This window comes from Equus quagga, chromosome 9 (genome assembly GCF_021613505.1).
Source record: "Equus quagga isolate Etosha38 chromosome 9, UCLA_HA_Equagga_1.0, whole genome shotgun sequence".
NCBI classification, from domain to species: domain Eukaryota; kingdom Metazoa; phylum Chordata; class Mammalia; order Perissodactyla; family Equidae; genus Equus; species Equus quagga.
In genome coordinates, this window is record NC_060275.1 from 88,903,331 (window position 1) to 88,925,715 (window position 22,385).

A 22,385-nucleotide genomic window follows, 5' to 3' on the forward strand; every position below is an offset into this window, starting at 1 on the left:
GGCCTCCTCAGTGGGTGTAAACTCCCTCAGGGCAGGGCCAGATCTTAACGCCCGCGCCTCCACTGCGTCCCGCGCTGACCCTGTGGTGGGCGCGCTTTGGCCGGGACTCCAGCCTTGAGATCGCCCGTGAGCCTGACGCTTGGGGCTGCTGCTAGAGGGCGCTCCCGGGCGGGGTGGCCCGAACTACAAATCCCAGAGGGTAGTGGGGGTGGGGACGGCCGCAGTGACTTCTGGGAGTTGTGGTCCCGGGGGAAGAAGAGACTGGCGTGTGAGAAAGGCTCTGAGACTCGCTTCTTTCTTGACCGCTTCTTTGGAGGGTTCGGAATATCGGGGTGGCCAACCTAGTTTCTTAGGAGACCAGGCGCAAAAGTAAGGAGGTAGGAGGGCGAGCTCGATCATTTCCGTTTCCGGTGGGCAAAGGACAAGCGGAATGTAAACACGGGACCCGGGGAGTGGTTATCAGGTAACTGGGTTACCCGGTCCGTGGTGGAAGCCGGAGGAAGAGAAGAGAACGAGGCGAGTGGGTCTGTGGTCACGGGAGAAAGGAGCTTCAGAAGTGGGAGTTGATCTCCACCGGGACGTGGCAGAGCCGGGACACTAAGGTTGGTCTCTAGGGACGAGCGCGTCTGGGGGTCGGGCCCACCAGTGAACCGCGCCTGGGGGGCTTCTGCACCTCGAGGCTGACCGGGCGGCGCGGCTCTTCCCCACGCGCTGCGGGGCGGGACCCAGTTAGCTTTCCCCGCGCTGCGGAGGTGCCTGTGGCGGAGGGCGGGGCTGGGGAGCTCGCGGGTGACGTCCGGGGCAGCCTGTCTGGGCTTCGCACGTTTTTGTTGTGGAAAATGAAGGGAAGTCGCTGATACTGGTTTCTCTCTTGCGGTGATGTCTTCGGGTGCATTATTTCGTGAATTCCTCACTTCTGAATACATCCCTGTACCCGAAAGGACGCTGTTTTGATTTCCTGATCGTGTTCATTCGGTGGTTTCTCGCCGGGGGTGCTGCATCCCCCGACGCCGTGAAGACAGGCATTCTCTCGGCCTTGTGCCTGGGTTAGCTGGCAAGCCGTCAACAGCAATTGATCGCCTCCTATAGGGATCACTGTACCAGCAGAAGAATTTAGAATACAACGTCGTTATTTAGAATTTTTATGGCCTTCTTTAACTCTAATTCTGTATAAAATGAGTTTGTGTTTCGTGAGTTTAACGTGAAACCGTATGATTATGATTTACCCGTGTGATTTCTTATCCTGGTGAAAAAAAATGTAAAGGCTGGGATGTTGGTGCTTTGTGCATCTAACCATGGATTCAGGAAAGCCTTCTTTGTAAGAAGTTTTAATTTCACGTTTAGATATCTTTAGAGGAACAATTAACTCGTACTACTGAAGATATGTGAATCAACTCGTAGTGTTAAGTCCTCCAAGGCAGGAAGTGTTTTGCATTTGTTCTAGAACTCACCCTCCTTTTTAAGCCTAGCTAACTTTTATTCTTCGAAATTTACCGCCTCAGGAAGCCTCGTGTCCCTTCTTGGACGTCATAGCATCCTTTGTTTACTCCCTAAACGCACTTATCCTGTATTGTGTTGACTGTACGCTTGTGGTCTCCAGACCATTTTGAAGAAAATATAAAAGTATAAAAATATAAAACTAATGGCCTTGGTAACAGAGTCATGCTTTTTAATCTCAGTAGGCCCTTGATACTGTTTGATATCTTTACTCATCCCTTATTTTGCTTTTCCTGCTGTCCACAGTGACTATTTCAGATCTTTTCTACTCTTCTCAAGTGCTCAGATCCATTTCTTTTCCCTTTGCTTGGAGCAGAGGGCTAACCATTTCTCTGAGAAATGTGAAGCTCAGGGGGATGAAATCCTTCATTTTCTTTTCCCTCTACCCCTGAACTTGCCTATACCTCTCAATATTATCTCTTGTCTGAGAGGAAAGTATTGTTTTCCCTCTCTTCAAGGCTAAATTTGTCAATTGCTAGTGGTCATCAGGCCTTTTATACCCCTATAACCTCATTTTGTCCTGACCTCCACAGCCTCTGATTTCTAGAAGATTGTAAAGGATTTGTGGAGGAGAATGGCAGAAACACCTGAGGCAGCACTGTGTGTGGCTTTTTCACACATGGTTGAGAACTACCATCTGGGGCCTTAATCTCTACCTGTCTTCAGCATTTACACTGTGGTTTGGGTTGGAGGATGGAGGAGGGTATTGGGAGTCTGAATGACCTATTCATTTTTTAAAAAATACATGTAGGTCTGTCTGTCCCTTTTGCCTTTCCTCCCCACCCTAACTCTTGCTCCTTTCCTCCCCACCTTAACCCTTGCACCCTAATCTACAGAGCTGACAAATGAGTTCTAATATAATTTGCCTTTAGTAAACACACCAGGTTTCCATCTGTGTTAGACGGGTTCTCACACTACCTGGTGCCTCACATTGCGGATTTAGAAACAAAGTTCCATTTCAAACTTGAAGCCAGAAAACTTAATCCTCCTCATTCTTGTCACATTTAGAGACAGTCATAAGTACTTTTTTTTTTCCCTCCCCAAAGTCCCAGTGCGTTGTTGTATATCCTAGTTGTAAGTCCTTCTATGTGTGCCGCCGCCACAGGATGGCAGCTGACAGACAGGTGGTGTAGTTGCACGACTGGGAAGTGAACCCAGGCTGCCAAATTGGTGAGAGTGCTGAACTGTAACCACTAGGCATCAGGGCTGGCTCCAGACTTCGTTCTTAACTGGACTTATCTTGAGATCTTGTGAGACTTTCCTATCCATCTATTGTCTCACATCCTCACTCTCTGCCTCTGGACTTCTGTTCCATAGTAACCGCTCTTCCGTTTTCAGCCATTTCTTGGTTCTTCCCCTGAGTCACTTGTAGTCATCTTCAAACATAGGAAACTAGTTCTCCTGTGTTATAATGGATCGGGAGAAAGAGTGTAGCATTGGCCTGATTCCTTAGTATAGCTTAGTATAATCCATTACTCCTCCAGGTTTTTCTAAAAATCCCTGCTCCTGTGGAAGGCATATGGTTCACCCATATCAGCCTATACATTTCTTGATTGCTGTAATTTATTGGCACTTCCTCATATTCATTGAGAAATTAGGCACATGGCCCACAATTTTCTTATCCCCCTAAATTCTGTCATTATCTTGGGCCTTTCATGTGCATGAGCTCACAGCTACCCTCACTTTTTTTGTCCCCTTCCTTCGAGTGATTACTTATACTTTACTTTAGCCATGTGCATCAGTAATGAAGATCTCGATATCTGCTAGAACTTACCGTTTCATTTTTCTCCCTCCCTTACTCCCACAATGCCCATTCTTTGATAGTTTTATGAAGACCTCTGATTCATTGCTTTTTCTTACCCCTCTAATTGATCTAGCCAGCCCTGGTGGTCTAGTGGTTAAGATTCGGCACTCTCACTGCTGTGGCCCAAATTCATTTCCTGGTCAGGGAACCATACCACTCATGTATTGCTTGTCACACTGTGGCAGTGGTGTGTTGCTGAAAGCTGTGCCACTGGTATTTCAAATACCAGCAGGGTCACTCATGGTAGATAGGTTTCAGCAGAGCATCCAGACTAAGACAGACTAGGAAGAAGGACATGGCCACCCACTTCCAAAAATATTAGCTCTGAAAACCTGTGAATAGCAGTGGAGCATTGTCTGATAGAGCCCTGGAAGGTGAGAACATGGTGCAAAAAAGACTGGGCAGGGTTCCGTTAGGAGTCGGCACTAACAACAGTTAGTCACTCAGTTGGTTGATCATAATCTCCTTGGGGTCATAGACTTCTTTAAGAATGGAATGAAAGCTTAGACACTCTTCTCCAGAGTGCACACAGGCATATAAAAATTTGTATACAATTCCGGGGCTTTCTCAGGATCTTTAAGCCCATCCATGTATCTGGTAAGAGTTCTTGGATCCTTCAGTAAACCCCTTCAATTAATAAATATTTGTTGAATTCTTCTAGGGTTTCCTTTGACTTTGTTCCATCAATTTTCCTGTCTTTCTTACCTTTACATTTGTATATCATTGCAGATTTACAAAGCAATTTAACATTTATTATCTTTTTGGTTCACCCAGTAGTTCTGTGAATTAAGTCATTTACCAAGTTTGAACTTTTATTTAAAGCCCACTCTGTTAAACACATTTTATTTTATTATTATTATTATTATTATTTTGCTGAGGAAGATTCACCCTGAGCCAACGTCTGTGCCAGTCTTCCTCTGTTTTGTATGTGGTTATGGCCACAGCATGGCAGCCAACGAGTGGTATAGGTCCATGCCCGGAAACCAAACCTGGGCCACGAAAGCAGAGCATGCTGAACTTAACCACTAGGCCACTGGACCAGCCCCAAAGTTTGAATCTTTAAAAAATTTTTTATTATGGAGAGTTTCAAACATATATGAAAAGAGAGAGAAAAGTACAAGGAATCCTTTGTGCTCATCACCTAACTTCATCCACTATCAACTCACGGCAGTCTTTTCATCTCTATTTCTCCTCTACTGCACCCCTTCCCCTGCTGATTAGATTGAAACAATTCCTAGATATATAATTTCATGTGAAATATTTTAGTATGTGTTCCTAAAAGATAAGGGTTCCTTTAATAAACATAATCACAGTACTATTATCATACCCAGAAGAAATACCAGTAATTCCTTGATGTCATCAAGTATCAAAGCAGTGTTGTCGTTTCCCCTTTTGTTCCATAAACCTTTCCTTCCCACTGGCCTGTTCGAATCTGGAGCTGAACAAGGTCCACACATTCTCTTGCTCAATATATCTCTTAAGTCTCTCTCAATCTAGGAATTACCTCCCATCTTTCGCTCCTTTTTTTCCGGCAGTTTATTTCTTGAAGAAGCCTGTTTTATTTTTCCTTATTTTCTGTTTTTTACTGTCTGCATCTCTGATACGTTATTTAGCATGCTTATCTCTATCCCATATTTCTTATAAGCTGGTAGAGGCTTGATCTGATTCAAGATTAATTTTTGGCAAGAGTATTTCATGGATGATGTGTCACCTCCATCAGGAGATGCGTAATCCAGTTGTCTGTCTTTATGATGTTAGTAGTCTTTGATGATGGTTACCTAAATTTAATTGGGGATTAAAAAATGGTGATAGTCTGATTCTATTATTCCTTCTTCACTTGTTAGTTGGAATACTTTCATAAAGGGCCAAATTTGAAATTTAAAGCTGTTTTGTTATAATTTTCCAGAATGGCTTCCTTTGGATGGAAGAGGAAAATTGGCGAGAAGGTCTCCAAGGCCACTTCCCAGCAGTTTGAAGCTGAAGCTGCTGATGAGAAGGATGTAGCTGAGAATGATGAAGGAACCTGGCTACATGCTATTAAACGTAGGAAAGAAATTCTCCTTGAAGGCTGTGCTGAGAAAAGTAAACAACTGAAGGATGAAGGAGCCACTTTGGCTGAAAATAAAAGGTAAGTTTTTAGAGTTTTTTTAATAGAGAACAGTTTACATTTTCTGACTCACTGTCAGTATTGGGATAAAGAGTTATGAATTCTATAAATTCATGTTTTTAAAATCTGATCTAGTTGCTAAATTAAGCAAAGAAATACGAAATTTTAAAATCACCTTTAAACATTCCCATGGAATCTGAAAGTTTATAAAAGAGTCTTCAAGATGCTTATAATGTCTCTGCTTTGCCATCATTTTTGTTCTGTCTGAAGTAGAGTAACTGCTAAGTAAAATTTTATCTAACTTATTGGTTGGTAGGGATGATCTAATTTCTGGAAAATTTCTTGTTGTGATATTATGTATGAGATAAATTAGATGTTTTCTGAACAGCTTTGAGGGCATATACTTTTTACAAAAAATAATCATTCAGTTATCCTTTTCTACTGACTTCTGATATCCTCTAGTAAACGTGGTTTGATGCACAGGAATTTGATAATAACTTTATTTATTCTTAGTCTTTCCTCAGCTAAGCTCCTATACTTCTATATTCACCCTTCCTTTCTTCTTTTTCCCTTTCTTCTTTTCCTACTTTCTTATTCCTTTTCCCTTTCTTCTGCTTAGATCTTTCAGGGGGATCAAAAATCATTCTTGGGGCCCATCTGGTGGTACGGCGGTTAAGTTCGCACCTTTGCTTCGGTGGCCTGAGGTTTGCTGGTTTGGATCCCAGGTGTGGACCTACACACCGCTTGGCAACCCAATGCTGTAGCAGGCGTCCTGCATATAAAACAGAGGAAAATGAGCACGGATGTTAGCTCAGGGCCAGTCTTCCTTAGCAAAAAGAGGAGCATTGGCGGTGGATGTTAGCTGAGGGCTAATCTTCCTCAAAAAAAAAAAAACCCATTCCTTCACAAATCAGTAGGGAAAGGACAAGTTGTTTAGTAGATTGTATAGAGAAAGCTGGACTTCTGGATGGAGGAAAACAAAATGATCTGTATCTAATACCACTTACAGAGATGGACTCGAGAGGGATCAAAGACTACACAGTTAATAAAAGAAAATATAGAAGGGTATCCTTATAACCTAGAGGTAGAGAAGAGCTTTTTTATTTTTAAAAATTTCAAATCTATATTAAAGTTGAAAGAATAGTGCAACCCATGTATTCCCTTTACCTAGACTCAAAAATTCTTAATAATGGCTTTACCTCTTCCTACACACACACATACACACACACATAATTGTCTATTTACAGTTTTTTTTTCTTTTCTGAGGAAGATTCACCCAGAGCTAACATTTGTGCCAGTCTTCCTCTATTTTGTATGTGGGTCACTGCCACAGCATGGTTCCATGAGTGCCTTAGGTCCACACCCAGGAACTGAACCTGGGCCACCAAAGCAGAGCACACTGAACTTAACCACTAAGCTACAGGGCCAGCTGCTATTTACAATTTTTTCGCTGATCTGTTTGGAAGTAACTTGCAGACATTATGACACCTCAGCTCTAATTCAGCATGCTTCTCCTAAGAATATGGATATCCTCTTACCAAACACAATAACCATCAAACCTCTGAAAATTAACAATTCTGAAATTTAATGTTCAGTCGACATTTAGATTTTTCCAATTTTCACCTAAATGTCTTTTATAGTATTTTTTTAAAGCCAGGATCCAAACAGAGTTCACACGTTGCATTTGGTTATTATGTCTCTTTAGTGTCTACTTGGGTCTCCTACTTTCATCGCCCATAATGCTGACTTTTTGAGGAGTCTTCTGTTTGCTTGTTTTCTTATGGATGTCATTTAACTTTTCCTCTGTCTCATGTATTTCTCGTAAACTGAAAGTTAGGTGTTGAGGTTTGATTTAGATTCTGATTAATGTGGTGTTGAGGTTTGATTTAGATTCTGATTAATGTTTTTGGCAAGAGTGCTTCATGGTAATGTTTGTACTTCATATTGCATCACATTGGGAGATAAATAACATCAGGCTGCTGTTAGTGTAGCCGTTTGAAAGACATGGTGCCTCAGTCACTCTGTTCAGTGTGTTTGATATCTGCTGAAAGTCCCTATTTTTAGAAAAATCTTGGCACACTTATCCTTGGTGAAGGAAATATATTAGGAAAATTACCCTCGACAACATGAGGAATGTTGATTTGTTTGCACTAAAGGTATGATTTTTTAGAGGATATATATGTGGTCAGCAGGAGTAGGATCTGAATAGGTCTTTGGACAGAATACTCTTCAGATCTAAAATCTAAAATCGGGCCCATGTGCCTTCGACTGGTATCTTCCATGTGGTGTTGAAGAGTTTGAGAAATTAAAAGAAATAGTGGTGAACAAGAAGCACTTTTTTTTTCTTTGTTCCTTTTTTTTCATTGGTAAGGGTGGTTATAAGATTCCTTGTTAATCATTTTTGTCATAAATGAGTCAAAGGTGGGGAACCAACATTTTAGTTTCTAGGTCTGCTTATATTTTTTATTCTGAGAGTAATATTTTGTTAATATATTTTAATATAAAACATGAAATGGTGCTTAAGTTATAACATTAGCACCTCAAATATGGAATGAAGAGTAGAAAATAAATAATAATCAAGGACAGTTAACACCTTAATAGCCTAATGTTAGATGATGAATTCTCATTTGTGGTGTTTTAGGCACAAAGATTTTTATCTTGTAGAACTTTGCAAGATTGGCCATTCTTAGTCACAAGAAAACCAACCATAAATTTTCCACATTTATGAAATCATTTTTCAGAACATCCATAAAACGTCTTTAGAAATTCCTGTAAATGCCTGTTAAAAGTTCATTAAGTTTGTTGTTTTTATCTTTTTCTCTAGACCACACTAGTGTGTAGAAGGGAAAAGTTATTAAGTTATTGCCATGGGAGTCCCTCTGAATTTCCTGTGGTAGAGAGAGATATCAACTTTGTACATAAACAAAATAACTCTTGTTTTTTTGCCTGCATGTCAAAACATTGAGTCATTTCACTGAAATCAGCTGGATTGGATGCTTTATTTTGAATGGAAACACTGTGAGATGGTAAAGTTTTTTTGCTGGTTTGCGTTTGTTTTGGAGTAATGTATACACAGCTTTAGAAAATAACTAAACAGAATTAAAGGAATCCAGTGGAATTGAGTCGTTCTATGCCAAAAATAAATAGAAATAATAATTTAAAAATATCTAAGAGAATATTAAACTTGATTGGAAATAATATGCGGAGTAGAAAAGAATGTAAGGAAGAGTGAAGTTAAATTAAAAAAAAATAAAGGTGAATCCCTGTCTTCCAAATCAACTGCCCCTTAAACCAGTCTCATTTTTTCTGCGTTTTAGCCACACTCGCCATCCTGGTGCTGTTGAACACAGTTCTTATACTGCTTTGTCTTATGGCTTTCTCTCTAAAAAGTTCTTATCTTCCGTCTTTCTGATGTGTATCTTCTCGTCTTCCAGATCTCTGCTCACGTGTCGTCTTCTCAGCCCCTCTCTGAGTACCCCGTCTGAAGTAGCACCCCCTCCGTCTCCATCCCATCAGCCTTTTTTAACTTCTGGCATTTCTCCCTTTATGAAGTTACCTTATACACTTATTTTGTTGTTTCTATGCTGTTTGTCTCTCTTCCGTAGAAATGTAAGCCCCAGGCCAGCAGGAACTTTGTCCGCCTTTTGTACGCCATCTGCAGCTCTTAGAACAATTTGTGGCATTTACCAGGCCCTCAATATTTATTGAATATTTATAAAGCTGCTATTTTTTGCTATATTGTTTTTGCCATATTGTGTAACTAGGGTTTTGTGGATTAACTATCATTTATTGTATTGTATCTATAGGAATATACCTTTTAAACTCCACATTAGAATGTGGTATTCTGAGAATATGTTTTATTTCATATCCCAACCACAAAGGGCTTTTGGAAATATAGATGTTTTTGTTCGTTTGTTTGTTTGTTTTGGTGAGGAAGATTGTCCCTGAGGTAACATCTGTTGCCAGTCTTCCTCTTTTTGCTTGGGGAAGATTGTCTCTGAGCTAACATCGGTTGCCAGTCTTCCTCTATTCTCTATGTAGGATGCTGCCACAGCATGGCTTGATAAGCAGTGTGTAGGTCCATGCCTGGGGTCTGAACTCATGAACCTTGGGCCGCCAAAGCAGAATGCGTGAACTTAACCACTACACCACGGGGCCAGCCCCAGGAAGAGTTCTTTTACCCTCCTCCTGCATGAGAATATGGCACTTGAGAATAATTCCTTTTTCTGAGGCTCATTCCTTTTCTCATAACCCATACTTCTCCTATTCCCTTGTCCTCTGGGAAACTAGTGGTCTTGCTGAGTTGAGGAGATGGCGATTGTGTTTTGGAGAGGCTCAGGCAGCTAGAAGTTGTGGAGTAGAGTACCAGAGAAGAGGGAGCTACTCAGAAAGACCTCCAGAAATCTGCGTGAGGTCCCCTTGAGTATGTGTTGAACATTAGGCTGTCCAACTGTGGGGAAATTCTACAAGTCCAGGCAAAATGACTGAGGAGTTGTAAGCTGAACAGTTCTCAAGTTCAGGCAGAGCAGAGGGCTGTTCAAGCTTCAACCAACCAGAGTGAAGAGTCTTTGGTGGTCCCCAGGGACATTCTCTGGAGTCCCCTTTGTAGAACAGCTACGCTCTCCCTGGAGGACACTGTGGTAGACCTTCCCTAGCAGAGCTTAGCAGGTTTTGAAGAGTTCAGACTGATACATGAGTTACATAACTACCTGCCAGAACAGTCAAAAATCTAACATTTACAAATATCCAACATCCAATCAAAAATTACTAGACATGCCAAGGAGGAAAAAACTGCCACTCATAAACAGGAGAAAAATCACTCAATAGAAGCAGACTCAGAAATGAAATAGATGATGGCAGTAGCAGACAAAGAGGTTAAAATGGTGATATAACTATGTTCGAATGAATAAAAGGAAACGTGAACCTAATCAGGAGTGAAATGAAAGGTATAAACAGATAGAACATCTAGAGGTGAAAAATACAATATCCAAAATGAAAAACACACTAGCTGGGATTAGCAGCTATGCTATTTGAGTCCATCAAGAAGCAGATGCCAAGACCAGATTAAACACGCAAAGGTTTTATTAGGAGAAACACCTGTATGAGAGAAAATAGGAAGGGAACTGAGAGAACTATTACACTGCAGTGTTTGTCTGACCCTGAGTGGATGAGGGAAGGAAGGAAGATTGGGTGGAAGTATCATAGGCTATCAGGCAAGGCCTTTGTTAAAGTTTTAAAATTCTTCTAAAAAATGATTGACTTTAAAAAAACTATAGCAACATATTGGAGATTTATACTATATAGAAGTAAATGCATGACAACAATAGTAATGATAAAGCAGGCATGGATAAATGCAATTATATTGCTGTTAGGCTCTTACAGTATTGTGAAGTGGTATAATATTTGAACCTAAACCCTAGAGCCAAAGTAATAAGTAGTAAGAAGAAGCTTATAAGCCAAGGGTAGAGATAAAATGAAACAATAAGAAAATTTTTAAAAAGTACCATTTACAGTACCATGCCCAAGCAAAATTATTAGGGAAAAAATTCAACAACTAATGTGTAAGAACTGTATACTGAAAACTACAAAACATTGCTGAGAGGAATTTAAGAAGACCTAAATTGAGATAGACATACCCTGTTCACGGATCAGAAGGTTATTTTCTTGAGACATCTCAGCTCTTCCCAAATCGAGGTGTAAATTCAATGCAGTTCCAAACAAAATCCCAGAAAGCTTGCTTTTGTAATAATTGACAAGCTTGTCCTAAAATTTATATGGAAATGCAAAGAATTTAGACTAGCCAAAACAATTTTATGGAACAGAAACATGCTTAGAGAGCTTAGACTACTTTATTTCAACACTTAACCACATTCTTTTTTTTTTAGGATTGGCCCTGAACTAACATCTGTGGCCAATCTTTTTTTTTTTCGTTCTTCTCCCCAAAGCCCCCTAGTACATAGTTGTACATTCTAGTTGTAGGTCCTTCTAATTGTGCCGTGTGGGACACTGTGTCAGCATGGCCTGATGAGTGGTGCTAGGTCTGCGCCCAGGATCTGAACCCGTGAAACCCTGGGCTGCTGAAGTGGAGCGTGTGAACTTAATCACTTGGCCATAGGGCCAGCCGCACTTGCCACATTCTTGAATGCTGTATCTTTATAGTATTAGTGTAAGGATAGATATATATAGCTCATGAAAAGAATATAAAGTACAGAAATGACTCACATTTATGTGGTCACTTGACCAAAAGTTAAAACTTCTGGTTATCAAAAGGCATAATTAAGAAAATGAAAAGTGAGGCCACAGACTGGGAGAAAATATTTATAATACATATATTTGACATAGGTCTTTTTGTGGAATGTATAAAGAACTCTCATAACTCAATAATGTCCAGTTAAAGAATGGATACAAAGTTTGAACTGAAGCTTTACAAAAGAAGATATATGAATGGCCGGAATGCAGACGAAAAGCTGCTCAGCATGATTAGTCATCAGGAAATTTCAAATTAAAACCACAACATACTACTACATAACCACTAGGATGCTAAAATTAAGATCGGCAGTATCAAGCTAGGATGTAGAGCAACTGAAACTTTCGTAACATTGCTCATGAAAATGTAAAATAGTTTTACTACTTTGAGAAACAATCTGGCTGTTTCTTATAAAGTTAAACACACACCTTACTGTATAATCCAGCAATTCTACTCCTAGATGTTTGCTCAGGGGAAATGAAAGTGGATATCCACACGCAGACTGATCTAACAATGTTTGTATCAGTCTTATTCATAGTGGCCATGAACTAGGAATAACCAAAATGTCTATCAAGAGGTGAATGATAAATAACCCGTGGTATATCCATCCAATGGTATCCTACTGAGTAATGAAAACGAATGATTGATGTATCTAAAAACCACTATGCTCAGAGAAAAGTCAAGAGTGCATACTGTCTGATTCCATCTATATCAGCCTCTCTATAGACAAATCTAATCTGTAGTGACAGAAAGAAGATGAGTGGTTGTGTGGGGCCAGGAGTTGGGGTGGGTGGACTGAGAAAGGGCACAGGGAACTTTTGGGTTGATAGGAATGTTCTTTGTTTTGATGGTTGTGGTATTTACATGGGAGTACACATTTGTTAAAACTCATCAAAGAGTATGCTTAAAATGGGTACATGTTTTGGCATATAAATTATACTCCCAATAAATTTGATTTAAACAAGTCAAAGTTGAGGGCTTGTCACATGTAAAATAATTCTATATTTATTTGCTATATTTTTCTATATGTTCAGGATGTGTTTTTGTCCTGTATTTGCTATTATTAAGTTAACTGACAGAAGGAACAATTTAGATTCCAATAAAGCTCGGACCCTGGATATTGCATGTTATGAGGTCTCGATCATTTTATCACCGTCAGCCTGCTTCAGCACTTCTTGTGCTCTGGGAGCAGTGGCAGGAGTCCCCAGTCTTAGTTGAGACATGGGGAGGGGATTTTCACAGTTGCATGGATTCACAGATCTCGGGTTTGAATTTCACCTCCTCAAATTAGCACCTCAGAGGATGTATATAACAATCATGTAATCTTTTTTCATGTGAATTTTTGTAAAATAATGGTAAAGATTAAGCCCAACAAAATGTGGAACAGCTTCAAACTTGAAATGAGTGATAATCCTTAGAGGGGCAGAGAAGCAGAAACGCCTCTGGAGGAAGTGCTAGAGAAGGAGGGAGGGAGGAAGGTTGATGAAGAGACGCGGGAGCCACTTCTGCTTCTTGGGATATGTTCTTTTGCCTCCTTGTGATTTTCTCTTTCTTTATTTCCCCCTCAATATTTTCTCAGTTAGTTTTATTTAGCACTTAGAGAGTCTGAACACATTAAATGTAGCACCATCCAAGTGTGTTAACGTCTTCGTTCCTCCAAGGAGGCACACAGTTCTTTAGCATCACAGGGTCTCCGGCTGTCCAGGTTACTTCGTTAGTAACTCAGTATAACTACTCCGAAAAATTTGGTTTGTAATTGAATGGTTTTTAAATTCTGAAATTCCTCCTTGTAGTATTCATGATTCTTTGTAAGAAAAGACCAGTTTACTCTTCTACCCAAGCCCTAAGTAATTCTGGTGCTTTGTGGAGATCATATGCTGAGTCTAGTGGTAAGAGTGTGGATTTTTGAAGTCATTTTAACTCCATTCAAATCCCAGCTTTATCATTTCTATCCGTATGTACTTTGGGCAGATTATTAACTTTTAAGTGTCAGTTTCTAGTTTCCTCACATGTGAAGTGATGTTATCTCATAGACTATTGGGGGCTTAAAGAGCAAGTCCATGTAAAAGTTCTTAGCACGCCACCTGACACTTAGCAAGCACTCAATACATGGACTTTAGATATTATGTTTCAGTATCTTATGTGATTGGTACATTTTATATAGTATTAAAGTTTTTAATAAGTTATTGTGTTTAAACGTCTTTTTCTAGAATTATTATTGCTAACTAGGGTATACCTTCTCAAGGGTCACTGTGTGGCTCCCAACTTTGATATGTTGGCTTTTAAGGTTTCAACCACTAGATGGTGATATTTGATTGTGTACCTAAGTGGTCAGATTTTTCTCTGTGAGAGTTAGTGTGTGTGTGTGTGTGTGTGTGTGTGTGTGTGAAGCAGGACTATAAGTGGAATTTACCATGAATTTTGTCTGGAAACGTATACCTAGCAAAGTGATCTTGAGGGTGATCTGGCCATGTGACACATAAGAATGTTGAGTGCCAGCATGGATATATTTAATGACAGTGATCTTGCCTCATGTTCTGTGGAAAAAAATAGACATAGTCAGCATAGAATGCCTTTCTTTCTCACCGCCATATCTTCCAGTCTGACTGTATCTCTCCCCATGCCATCTGCCTTCACTCCGTTGTAATGGAGTGCCCCTGCTCTAATTGAAGGCCCGCCCCTCCTTTGTGCACTGGACCCCAGCCTTTCTTGCCTTCTCAGGAATATTGTTCCTAAAATCCTCTTTCATTTTGATGTCGTCTGTTCCTTCCTCTCTTTTGGCTCCTTCTCACTGGTGTACAAGTGTACCCTGATAACATCTGTGTAAAAAGCTTCCCTTGACTCCACACGCCCTCCCATTTCTCTGCTCGCCTCCACCACAGACTCTGTTTCTTGATGCATCATCCTTTCAGTCCATTCCAGTCAGGTTTCTGTCCCCATGAATCTTCTGAAACCACTCTTGTAAAGGTTGTCAGTGACCTCTGGGCTGTCGAATCCAATTATCATGTCTCTGTTCTCATTTACTTTCTCTCTCATCATTCAGCAGAGTTGACCACTTTTCCAAATAGACCGCTCACTGATCTACAACACCTCACTCTCATGCTTTTCCTTTTGTCTCAGTGTCCACTCCTCCTTAATCTTCTTAGCTTGCTCTTTTCTTTGCTCATTTTCTAAATGTTGGTGGGCCACAGTATTTAGAAAGCACTACTTCTCTTTTCCATATCCATTCTTTCCCTTCTTAACTTACATAGTCTCCTGGTTTCAGGACCATCTCTATACCAATGACTACCAAATATATGCCTGCAGTGCTGTCCTTCCAGCTGAATTCCAGACCCTTAAATCTCCAGTGCTTGTTTTATACCCACTCGGGTGTCTAATTAGTATCTCAAACTTAACATGTACAGAGCAGAGCTCTTGATTTTCCTCCCAAACATCTGGTCCTTTCCCCATGTCGGTAAACAGCACCATCATTTACCGAGGTACTCAAGCCCAATGCTGCTGGTTTATGTGTCACTCTAAAGCTAATTGGCCCCTCTCACCTCAAACTCCCTGCCCTTGAGACAGCTCATGCTCTTCTGATGGCCAGAAAGCCCTGGCTGCTGCTACTGTCCCCACAGACAAAAGTCGCCTCACCTGTGGTGCTGACTGACAGTGAAAGACCATCACAGCTCGACACTGGCCAGACTGGACCCAGAGATGCCCTGGAGGGACTGAGTCACACACTTGCAAGTGTTAGGAGGTTAAAGTCTTGTGGGGCAGATTTTGACCAGTGGGAGACGGGGGGTATGAGGGAGCATGCAGGTAAAGTCTTTTTCTTCCTTCTCCCACTGGACTGTTTCCAAAACACAGAGGTTTCATACAGTCTCTTTGAAGAAGTTCTAAAAAATTGGCAATCATCTGTGTTTGTTTTTGAAGCTATGGCCAGCTTAACGTAGGCCTTGTATTTGGTCTCCCTCCTTCCTGCCTCCCTTCTCTTTTTTCCCCTCACTCTTGCTTCCCTGGGATCCTACCCCGCACAGTTAGCCAGTAAGCTTTGGCCTTAGGCTCTGTTTCCCAGGTAACCAAAGCTAAGACAGCATCCTGGATTCATTTCGTTTTTTTTTTTTTACTCCTTATATCCAATCCAAGTTGAATTGACTTTTTAAACATACTCTGAATCTCTTTTATCCTCTCCTGTGTTTTCATTGCTGTCATCCTGGCTAATTTACTGTCATCTCTTACCTAGATTACTTGGGTGGGCTCTTAACTGGTCTTCCCGTGCTCGTTCTTATACCTCTACAGTTCACTCTCCTCCCCGGGCCTGACTGATCTTTTCAAAATGTAAATCAACTCATGTCTCTGTGCTGCGTAGAGACGCCATGGATTCCCCATCACATATACAATGAAATCCACACTCCTCACCACGGCGCACTAGTTCCTAAGTGATCATGGCTTTGGCCCACCTCTCTCCTCTCTTTCTCCCCTTCTACTACAGCCGTGCTAGTTTTCTTTCCTTGCCTCAAAACATGGGGTGTTCGGTCTGCCTTGGGTTCTTCCCTTTATCTGGAATGAACTTTCTCCAGCTCTTCACTTGGCTGACCACTTTTTGTCATTCTGATCTCAGCTCAAACGCCTTCCTAGAGAGAGCTTTCCTGAACACGCATTCTGAGTAGCCACTGGTCCTTCCCTGTCACATTCTTCCATTTGGCTTTTATCATGGCACTTACCGTATTTTGACTTACATTTGTTGTCTTTCTCCGCCTCCTTCCCACACGCAAACATCTTTAGAATGTAAGATCTAGAAGAATAGTAGGATCCTTTTATATCTTGTGTAATGCTGTCTCCTCAGTACCTAGACTAGTCCCTGGCCAGAGCAGGTACTAAACAAATATTTATTAAGTGAATAAGCTAATAACTATATGGCTCATTAAACTTGCAGCTCTAGTAAATTAGAAGTCTAATTGGGAGCAAAGTAGCTGAGTACTTTGACGTTTCCATCTCGTAAACGCGCACGCTATCTAACTTCTTTGGCTTGATCACCAGCTGTTCTTTACCTCAGCGGTTATCTCAGCCTGCGCTTGTGCAATCCGTGCAACTATTCACTCCGCTTCCTTCCTTGTGCTAGTTTGGTTGCATACTGTTAAGGTTGTCTTTAAACTGGCTGAATCAAACTTTGGTCATTTATTAACCCTAGTGACTTTAAACTAAGTTTTTATCTTTTAATGCTTCCTGTCCAACAGCTGCAGTAAGGCTGTGTCTGTTCACTCTGTTCCAAACTGAAGTTGAATTAAGAGATATGCTGTCGAAGTTATGAGAGACCACAGATTTATTAGGTGCCAAGTTTCCTATGATCCAAAAATGGAGGAGCTAGGTGGTGCCACCCTTTATTCATAGGCCAGGAAAAGTAAATCAAAGAGAGAATTGAGAAATGAAGGAGAGGAAGGAATGCAACAAGCTGAGCGTAGTGAAGTAAATGCCCACCAGTTCTTGCTTCTCTCTAGTCAGTGGAAAACAGCTGACTTGTTTCTTGAAACCTTTGTATGCCTTGTGGGCAACAAAGCACATTTCATTTAGCGCTGCCTCTGCTGGGAGCAGTGGTTATATTTTCAAAATAAAAGCAGAGCAGTTGAGGGGAAAGGACATTTTTCTTTTTTCCTCAAATCTGTGTGCCTTTGTTTGCACATGTGCATGTTTGTGTGCGTTTGACTGTCTGCGTACCTGCCTAGGGAGAGGAAAAAACAGCTAGTGATGGTTAGTGTCATCTTGAACTTCTGAGTTTATTTCATACTTTGGGACAACTTAAGCTTAGATATGTAAGCGACTTTGTGGGGTGGGATTGGGGTAAGCCATCCTGTTTCTCAGCAGTAGTGCTATTGACATTTGAGACAGGATAGTTTTCTGTTGTGCAGAATTTGCCCTTTGTCTTGCAGGATATTAAGATCCCTGAGCCCCTGCCCCTAGTGCCTCCAAATCATAGTGACAACCCAAAATGCCGCCATAAATGGCCATAAATGGCTTCCATGGGGTATAACTGCCCCTGGTTGAGTTAGGCAGAAACATGACTGAAAGTAAAAAGGACATTATAAAATGTGACAAATTTTAACACTGGTTGGGTCCTGTAGAGCAGGGATTGGCAAACCACAGCCTGCTTTTATAAATAAAGTTTTATTGGGACACAACCATACCCATTTATTTATGTATGGTTTATGGCTGATCTTGTGCTGCAGCAGAATCGAGTAGTTGTGACAGAGACTTTGGATATGGCTCACAAAGCCTAAACCGTTCACTGTATGGGCGTTTAATATGCTGACCCTTGCTCTAGAGGTCAGAGACCTCTAGCCCCGTCCTCAGAAGCCACAAAGGTTCCTGAAACCTCAAATATACCAGGTCTTAAGGGCCCTCTGCTCTATGTAGCATTCCAATCTCCTGGCTCTTTTTAGCCATATTCCCAATCTCCTAGTCTTGGGATTTCTTGTAATTTCTATACCTGCAACGGTGCAGTGGAACAAAGTAGGAATTACGGTGTTTGCTACTGTTACCTTAGGGTAGAATTTGTTTTCATTTCATTTTCTGAGATATTATCAGCATGCCAGCTCCTGTTACAGCCTCTTTTCCTGCCTTCTGTGCTTCTCTCTTTGCTGCTTTCTGGGACTTCTCTGGGAGAAGGGAGGACAGAGGAGATGTAGAATCTGTGATATTAGCACCTTCTGTGTGCCCACCCATGTTCTGGGTGTCAGAGAGAACACAAGCAGATCCACCTTTTGGCCCCTGAACTCATTAGTAAAGAGGAGATAAAAATACATGGAGGAATTAGAGATAAATTAAATGGGAGACAGCATTGGAATAGTTGGAGAAAGCATTAGTCTTGTGGTTATGACAGCTAGCTTCAGATCCTGATCTCTGCGGGCTTAATACCCTGTGCCTTTGGACTAGTCCTGTAGCTACTCTCTTGCTACCTTTGTTTCCTCATCAGTAAAATGAGAACAAGTAATGCCAATCATAGGACTTATGAGAACCAAGTGAATAATTGCATGTTAAGTAACTGTGTTGAAAGTGCTTTGTAAAACATGAAGTACTTTAGAAATACAAGTGTTACTATGTGGTCAGTTAAGTGGTACTCATGGTCTGACGAACAGGGGATTTTAACTTGGTCTTAGAGGAGAAGGAGCCTTTGAATAGGTGAAGAGGGGGGAACGGAATCTTAGATGAGCATGTGTTTGTGCGCTCGGGAACCCACATGAACAAAGCCACGATAGGTGGGTCGGGACCTGGCAGAGATGCAGCTGAGTGGAGCAGAGCTGTGCGTGGGGAGTAGTAGGAAAAAGATTGGACGGAGAGGCTGACACTGGAAGAGAGACGTTTACTACTGTTAAGTCCTGCAGAATTTACTACTGCTGCATTTATTAGAATATTATGAGTAGGTTATTATGAAGGAATAGGTTAATTTTCTAGAGAAGGAAGATAGAACATAGCAAATTTCTGAGTTTTCATGCTGTATCTATAATAACATTTAGAAATATTATTTAGAGACAGGCTTGAAGTCACCCAGAATTTGCCTAAAGAAGTACAGACACTTTCTTTTTAGGTGTCATAGTTAATGCTTCCAGAGGTACATAATATCATTAAAGCTTAGTAGATAATAACACCAAGAGACTAAATTTCTTTGGTGTTAAGAACATTATAAGTAATAGCTGTAAAAAATCAGAAATAGGTGTGAAATTATATTAAGTATTGTTGAGTGTCATGTACTTTTTTCCTCCATTATCTGTTACGTATGAAACCTTTCCTAATGTTTTTCTGAGTTGTACCCTACATGGTCATGTGGATTTTAAACTGTAATTAATTGCTGGATTTAATTTGCTAATCCTTTATTTAGGACTTTTATATTTATCTTATGGACTGAAAAGTCATCAGTGATTACTAGGATTCTCTTTTCTCCGATAGTGTATCTATCCTAGGACAAAAGTGCACTTTATCTTTATTGCTAGATCCTCCAAGTGTGCTGAAATGCATTAGGACTAGTAGGACTACATTTCTAATTGGGGTATTGAAAGCTTTGGATTCGGCAATGGTAGCTGTTTTCTGGTCAGGGCCTTTTCCATATCATCCCAGTTCATGCCACAAAGGCTGTCGACTACTCCTCGTGTCCACCTTACTACTTCAGAAATGATTGATGTGGCTTAGGCGCTGTTGTGTTTCGGTGCTGCAGCTGCATATCCCTTGGCGAGCAAAATACCTTTTGCACTGTCTACATAGAGCTTTTAGTTTAAACAAATACGTAAATAAATGTGAAGTTTCAAATTGTTCTATGAATAAAAAATAACTGGATACCATGAGCCAGTATTCACCAGAATGATTTAGATAAAGAGTCAGAGAAGGCTTCTCGGAGGAAGCAAGAAGGCAAGTGATTGGGTTCATCCAGGTGAAGGGAAATTTCAGAGTCCTATTTATTGTTTTGCCTTTTGCATAGTTTGTAATTTTATCATGTATTTATCATTTAAATAAGGCAACTTGCTGTAGTCCTGCCTTTTTACTTATACATGTTTTTGTTTCATCCAAATTATGCCATGATACTAGAATCAATTTCCAGTGAGTTTTATTTTGTGACAACATTTGTGTATATGCTAAGTGAATGAACAATATAGGTGGTAAAATATTTTAAATGATCTCTATATCTGAAGTCGAAATTGGGAGATTAAAATTGTGACTTTTTACTTGTTTCAGAAAATTCATTGTCTAGTGTTGCAAGGAGTAGAACAAGGTAATTGATTTCAATAAAATAACATCTAAGGGATGTCCTGCACTAGGTAGAAGTTGGCATCATTGTTTTAATTTGCTTTGGAAAATGACCTTTATTCAGTGTGTGTACACTTGCACGTAATTTCAGAGCTCCTTCCTACTGTTTCCAGAGTGAATTGATCTGCCCTAAATTGTTTGCTCTCGTCTGTAATAAGTTAGAAACTTTTAAAGACATGTTTGTTCTTTTGTGTAAGTAAATAGTTTAAATTATTACTGAAAGGAGGCTTTATGACTTAAGCTAATCCTATATCCACATCATTTCGATAAGTGATAGCGACTAAAACGCAGAGCAATTTAGGATTTATTTTTAAAGTATCTTTTCCTTTGCCTAGTAGAACGTTCTAGAACTTTAGTCTGAGCATCATCTCAAAACTTCTTCCTGATCCTGTTCTCCTTTCCTAAATATGACTGTCTTGAGAAGATATGCAATTAGGAAGTGTGTTTTCTCTCTTTTGTTGTTTTTGCTCCTTTTTTCTTTCTTTCTGAGCCTACATACAGGATATTAGGTTGCTTATGATGAATGCTCATTGTATGTAACTGTACAATATTTTGTCCTTCCTTTCTTCAGAATGCTACTCCAAATTCTAGACAGAGAAGCTCAAAATAATTCAGACTTTTTTGTTTCTTTCAAGAATTTGACCTTTGTTTAAAAGGTGGAACCTGATCTACCTACATTGGAAATCACACAATTTTCAGTCAACTTAGCTCTATCTAAAAACTACTTTCAGTATTATTATAATATCTGTGTGAAAGCTCCCACAAAATCAAGGAAATAAACAAAACTTTTAATTTAAAACATTATATACTGAACCAAGGAAAGTCACTTCCAATAACAAAACCTAAAGTGAGCCAGAAAAGTTATTTCTATCATTAAACATTTTGGGACACAATTATTATAAATATTATTAGAAACACAATGTAAAATAAAGTGAAAACTTTAAAGTTCTTGACAACATAGTTTTTTGTTTTTGGGTCTTTTTTGGTAAGGAAGATTGTCCCTGAGTTAACGTCTGTGCCAGTCTTCCTCTGTTTTGTATGTGGGATGCTGCCACAGTGTGGCTTGATGAGTGGTCCATGCATGGGCTCCGAACTTGTGAACCCTGGGCCACCAGAGTGCGCGAACTTAACCACTACGCCACCATGCTGGCCCCTTGACGGCATAGTTTTTAATAAGGAGATAAAATGATGAATCTTAGTATTAGCTACTGATTTGCTAAAAATATAGCTGTATAGGAATGACCTTTAAATTTGTTTTGATATTTCCACATAAGCACATAAAATTGTGTGATAGAAGTCTTTCATGATATTAGTGGAAAGTGATAATCATTTGTGATTGGTTACATTTCATTTGATGTAGACAAAAATGCTATAACATTTCTTCTTAAATATAGTCAGTCTTTATTCATGGATTCTGTATTTGTGAGTTCACCTACTCACTAAAATGTATTTGTAATCCCAAAATCAATACTCATGGTGCTTTCACAATCTTTAGCAGACATGTACAAAGCTGCAAAAAGTCTGAGTTGCCTGATGTGTATGTGCCCTGCTGAGTCAAAGAAGGCGATGCTCTGCCTTCTTGTTTTGGCTCTCATTCTGTAAACAAGCATCCTTTTTGTGGTCTATTTAGTGTTATGTTTTCCACATTTTTTTGCTTTTTCTTGGTGATTTTGCTATTTAAAATGCCCCCTAGGTGTAGTGCAGAAGTGCTGTGTAGTGTTCCTGAGCACAAGAAAGATGATGTGCCTTACAGAGAAGATACATGTGTTAGATAAGCTTTGTCCAGCCATGAGTTACAGTGCTGTTGGCCACAAGCTTAATGTTTGTGAACCAGCAATGTATATTAAATGAGATGTCTTTAAAAAGAAACACACATATAACAAGGTTATCTATTAATCAGTTGATAAAAATGTTGTGACCCGAGGTTTGAAGGAACTTAACCCTGTATTTCCCCT

At 40.1% G+C, this 22,385-nt stretch overlaps 1 protein-coding gene across 1 annotated transcript in view; it reads left to right on the forward strand.

Moving 5' to 3' along the window:
- Positions 1-261: 261 nt before the first annotated feature.
- TTC33 (tetratricopeptide repeat domain 33) overlaps positions 262-22,385 on the forward strand; it is a 40,287-nt gene continuing 18,163 nt past the window's right edge. The window contains exons 1-2 of the mRNA XM_046671626.1: positions 262-602; positions 5,208-5,429. Of these exons, the coding sequence (XP_046527582.1) occupies positions 5,209-5,429 (221 nt within the window). The 5' untranslated portion in view covers positions 262-602; position 5,208. The remainder of the gene's footprint in view (positions 603-5,207; positions 5,430-22,385) is intronic.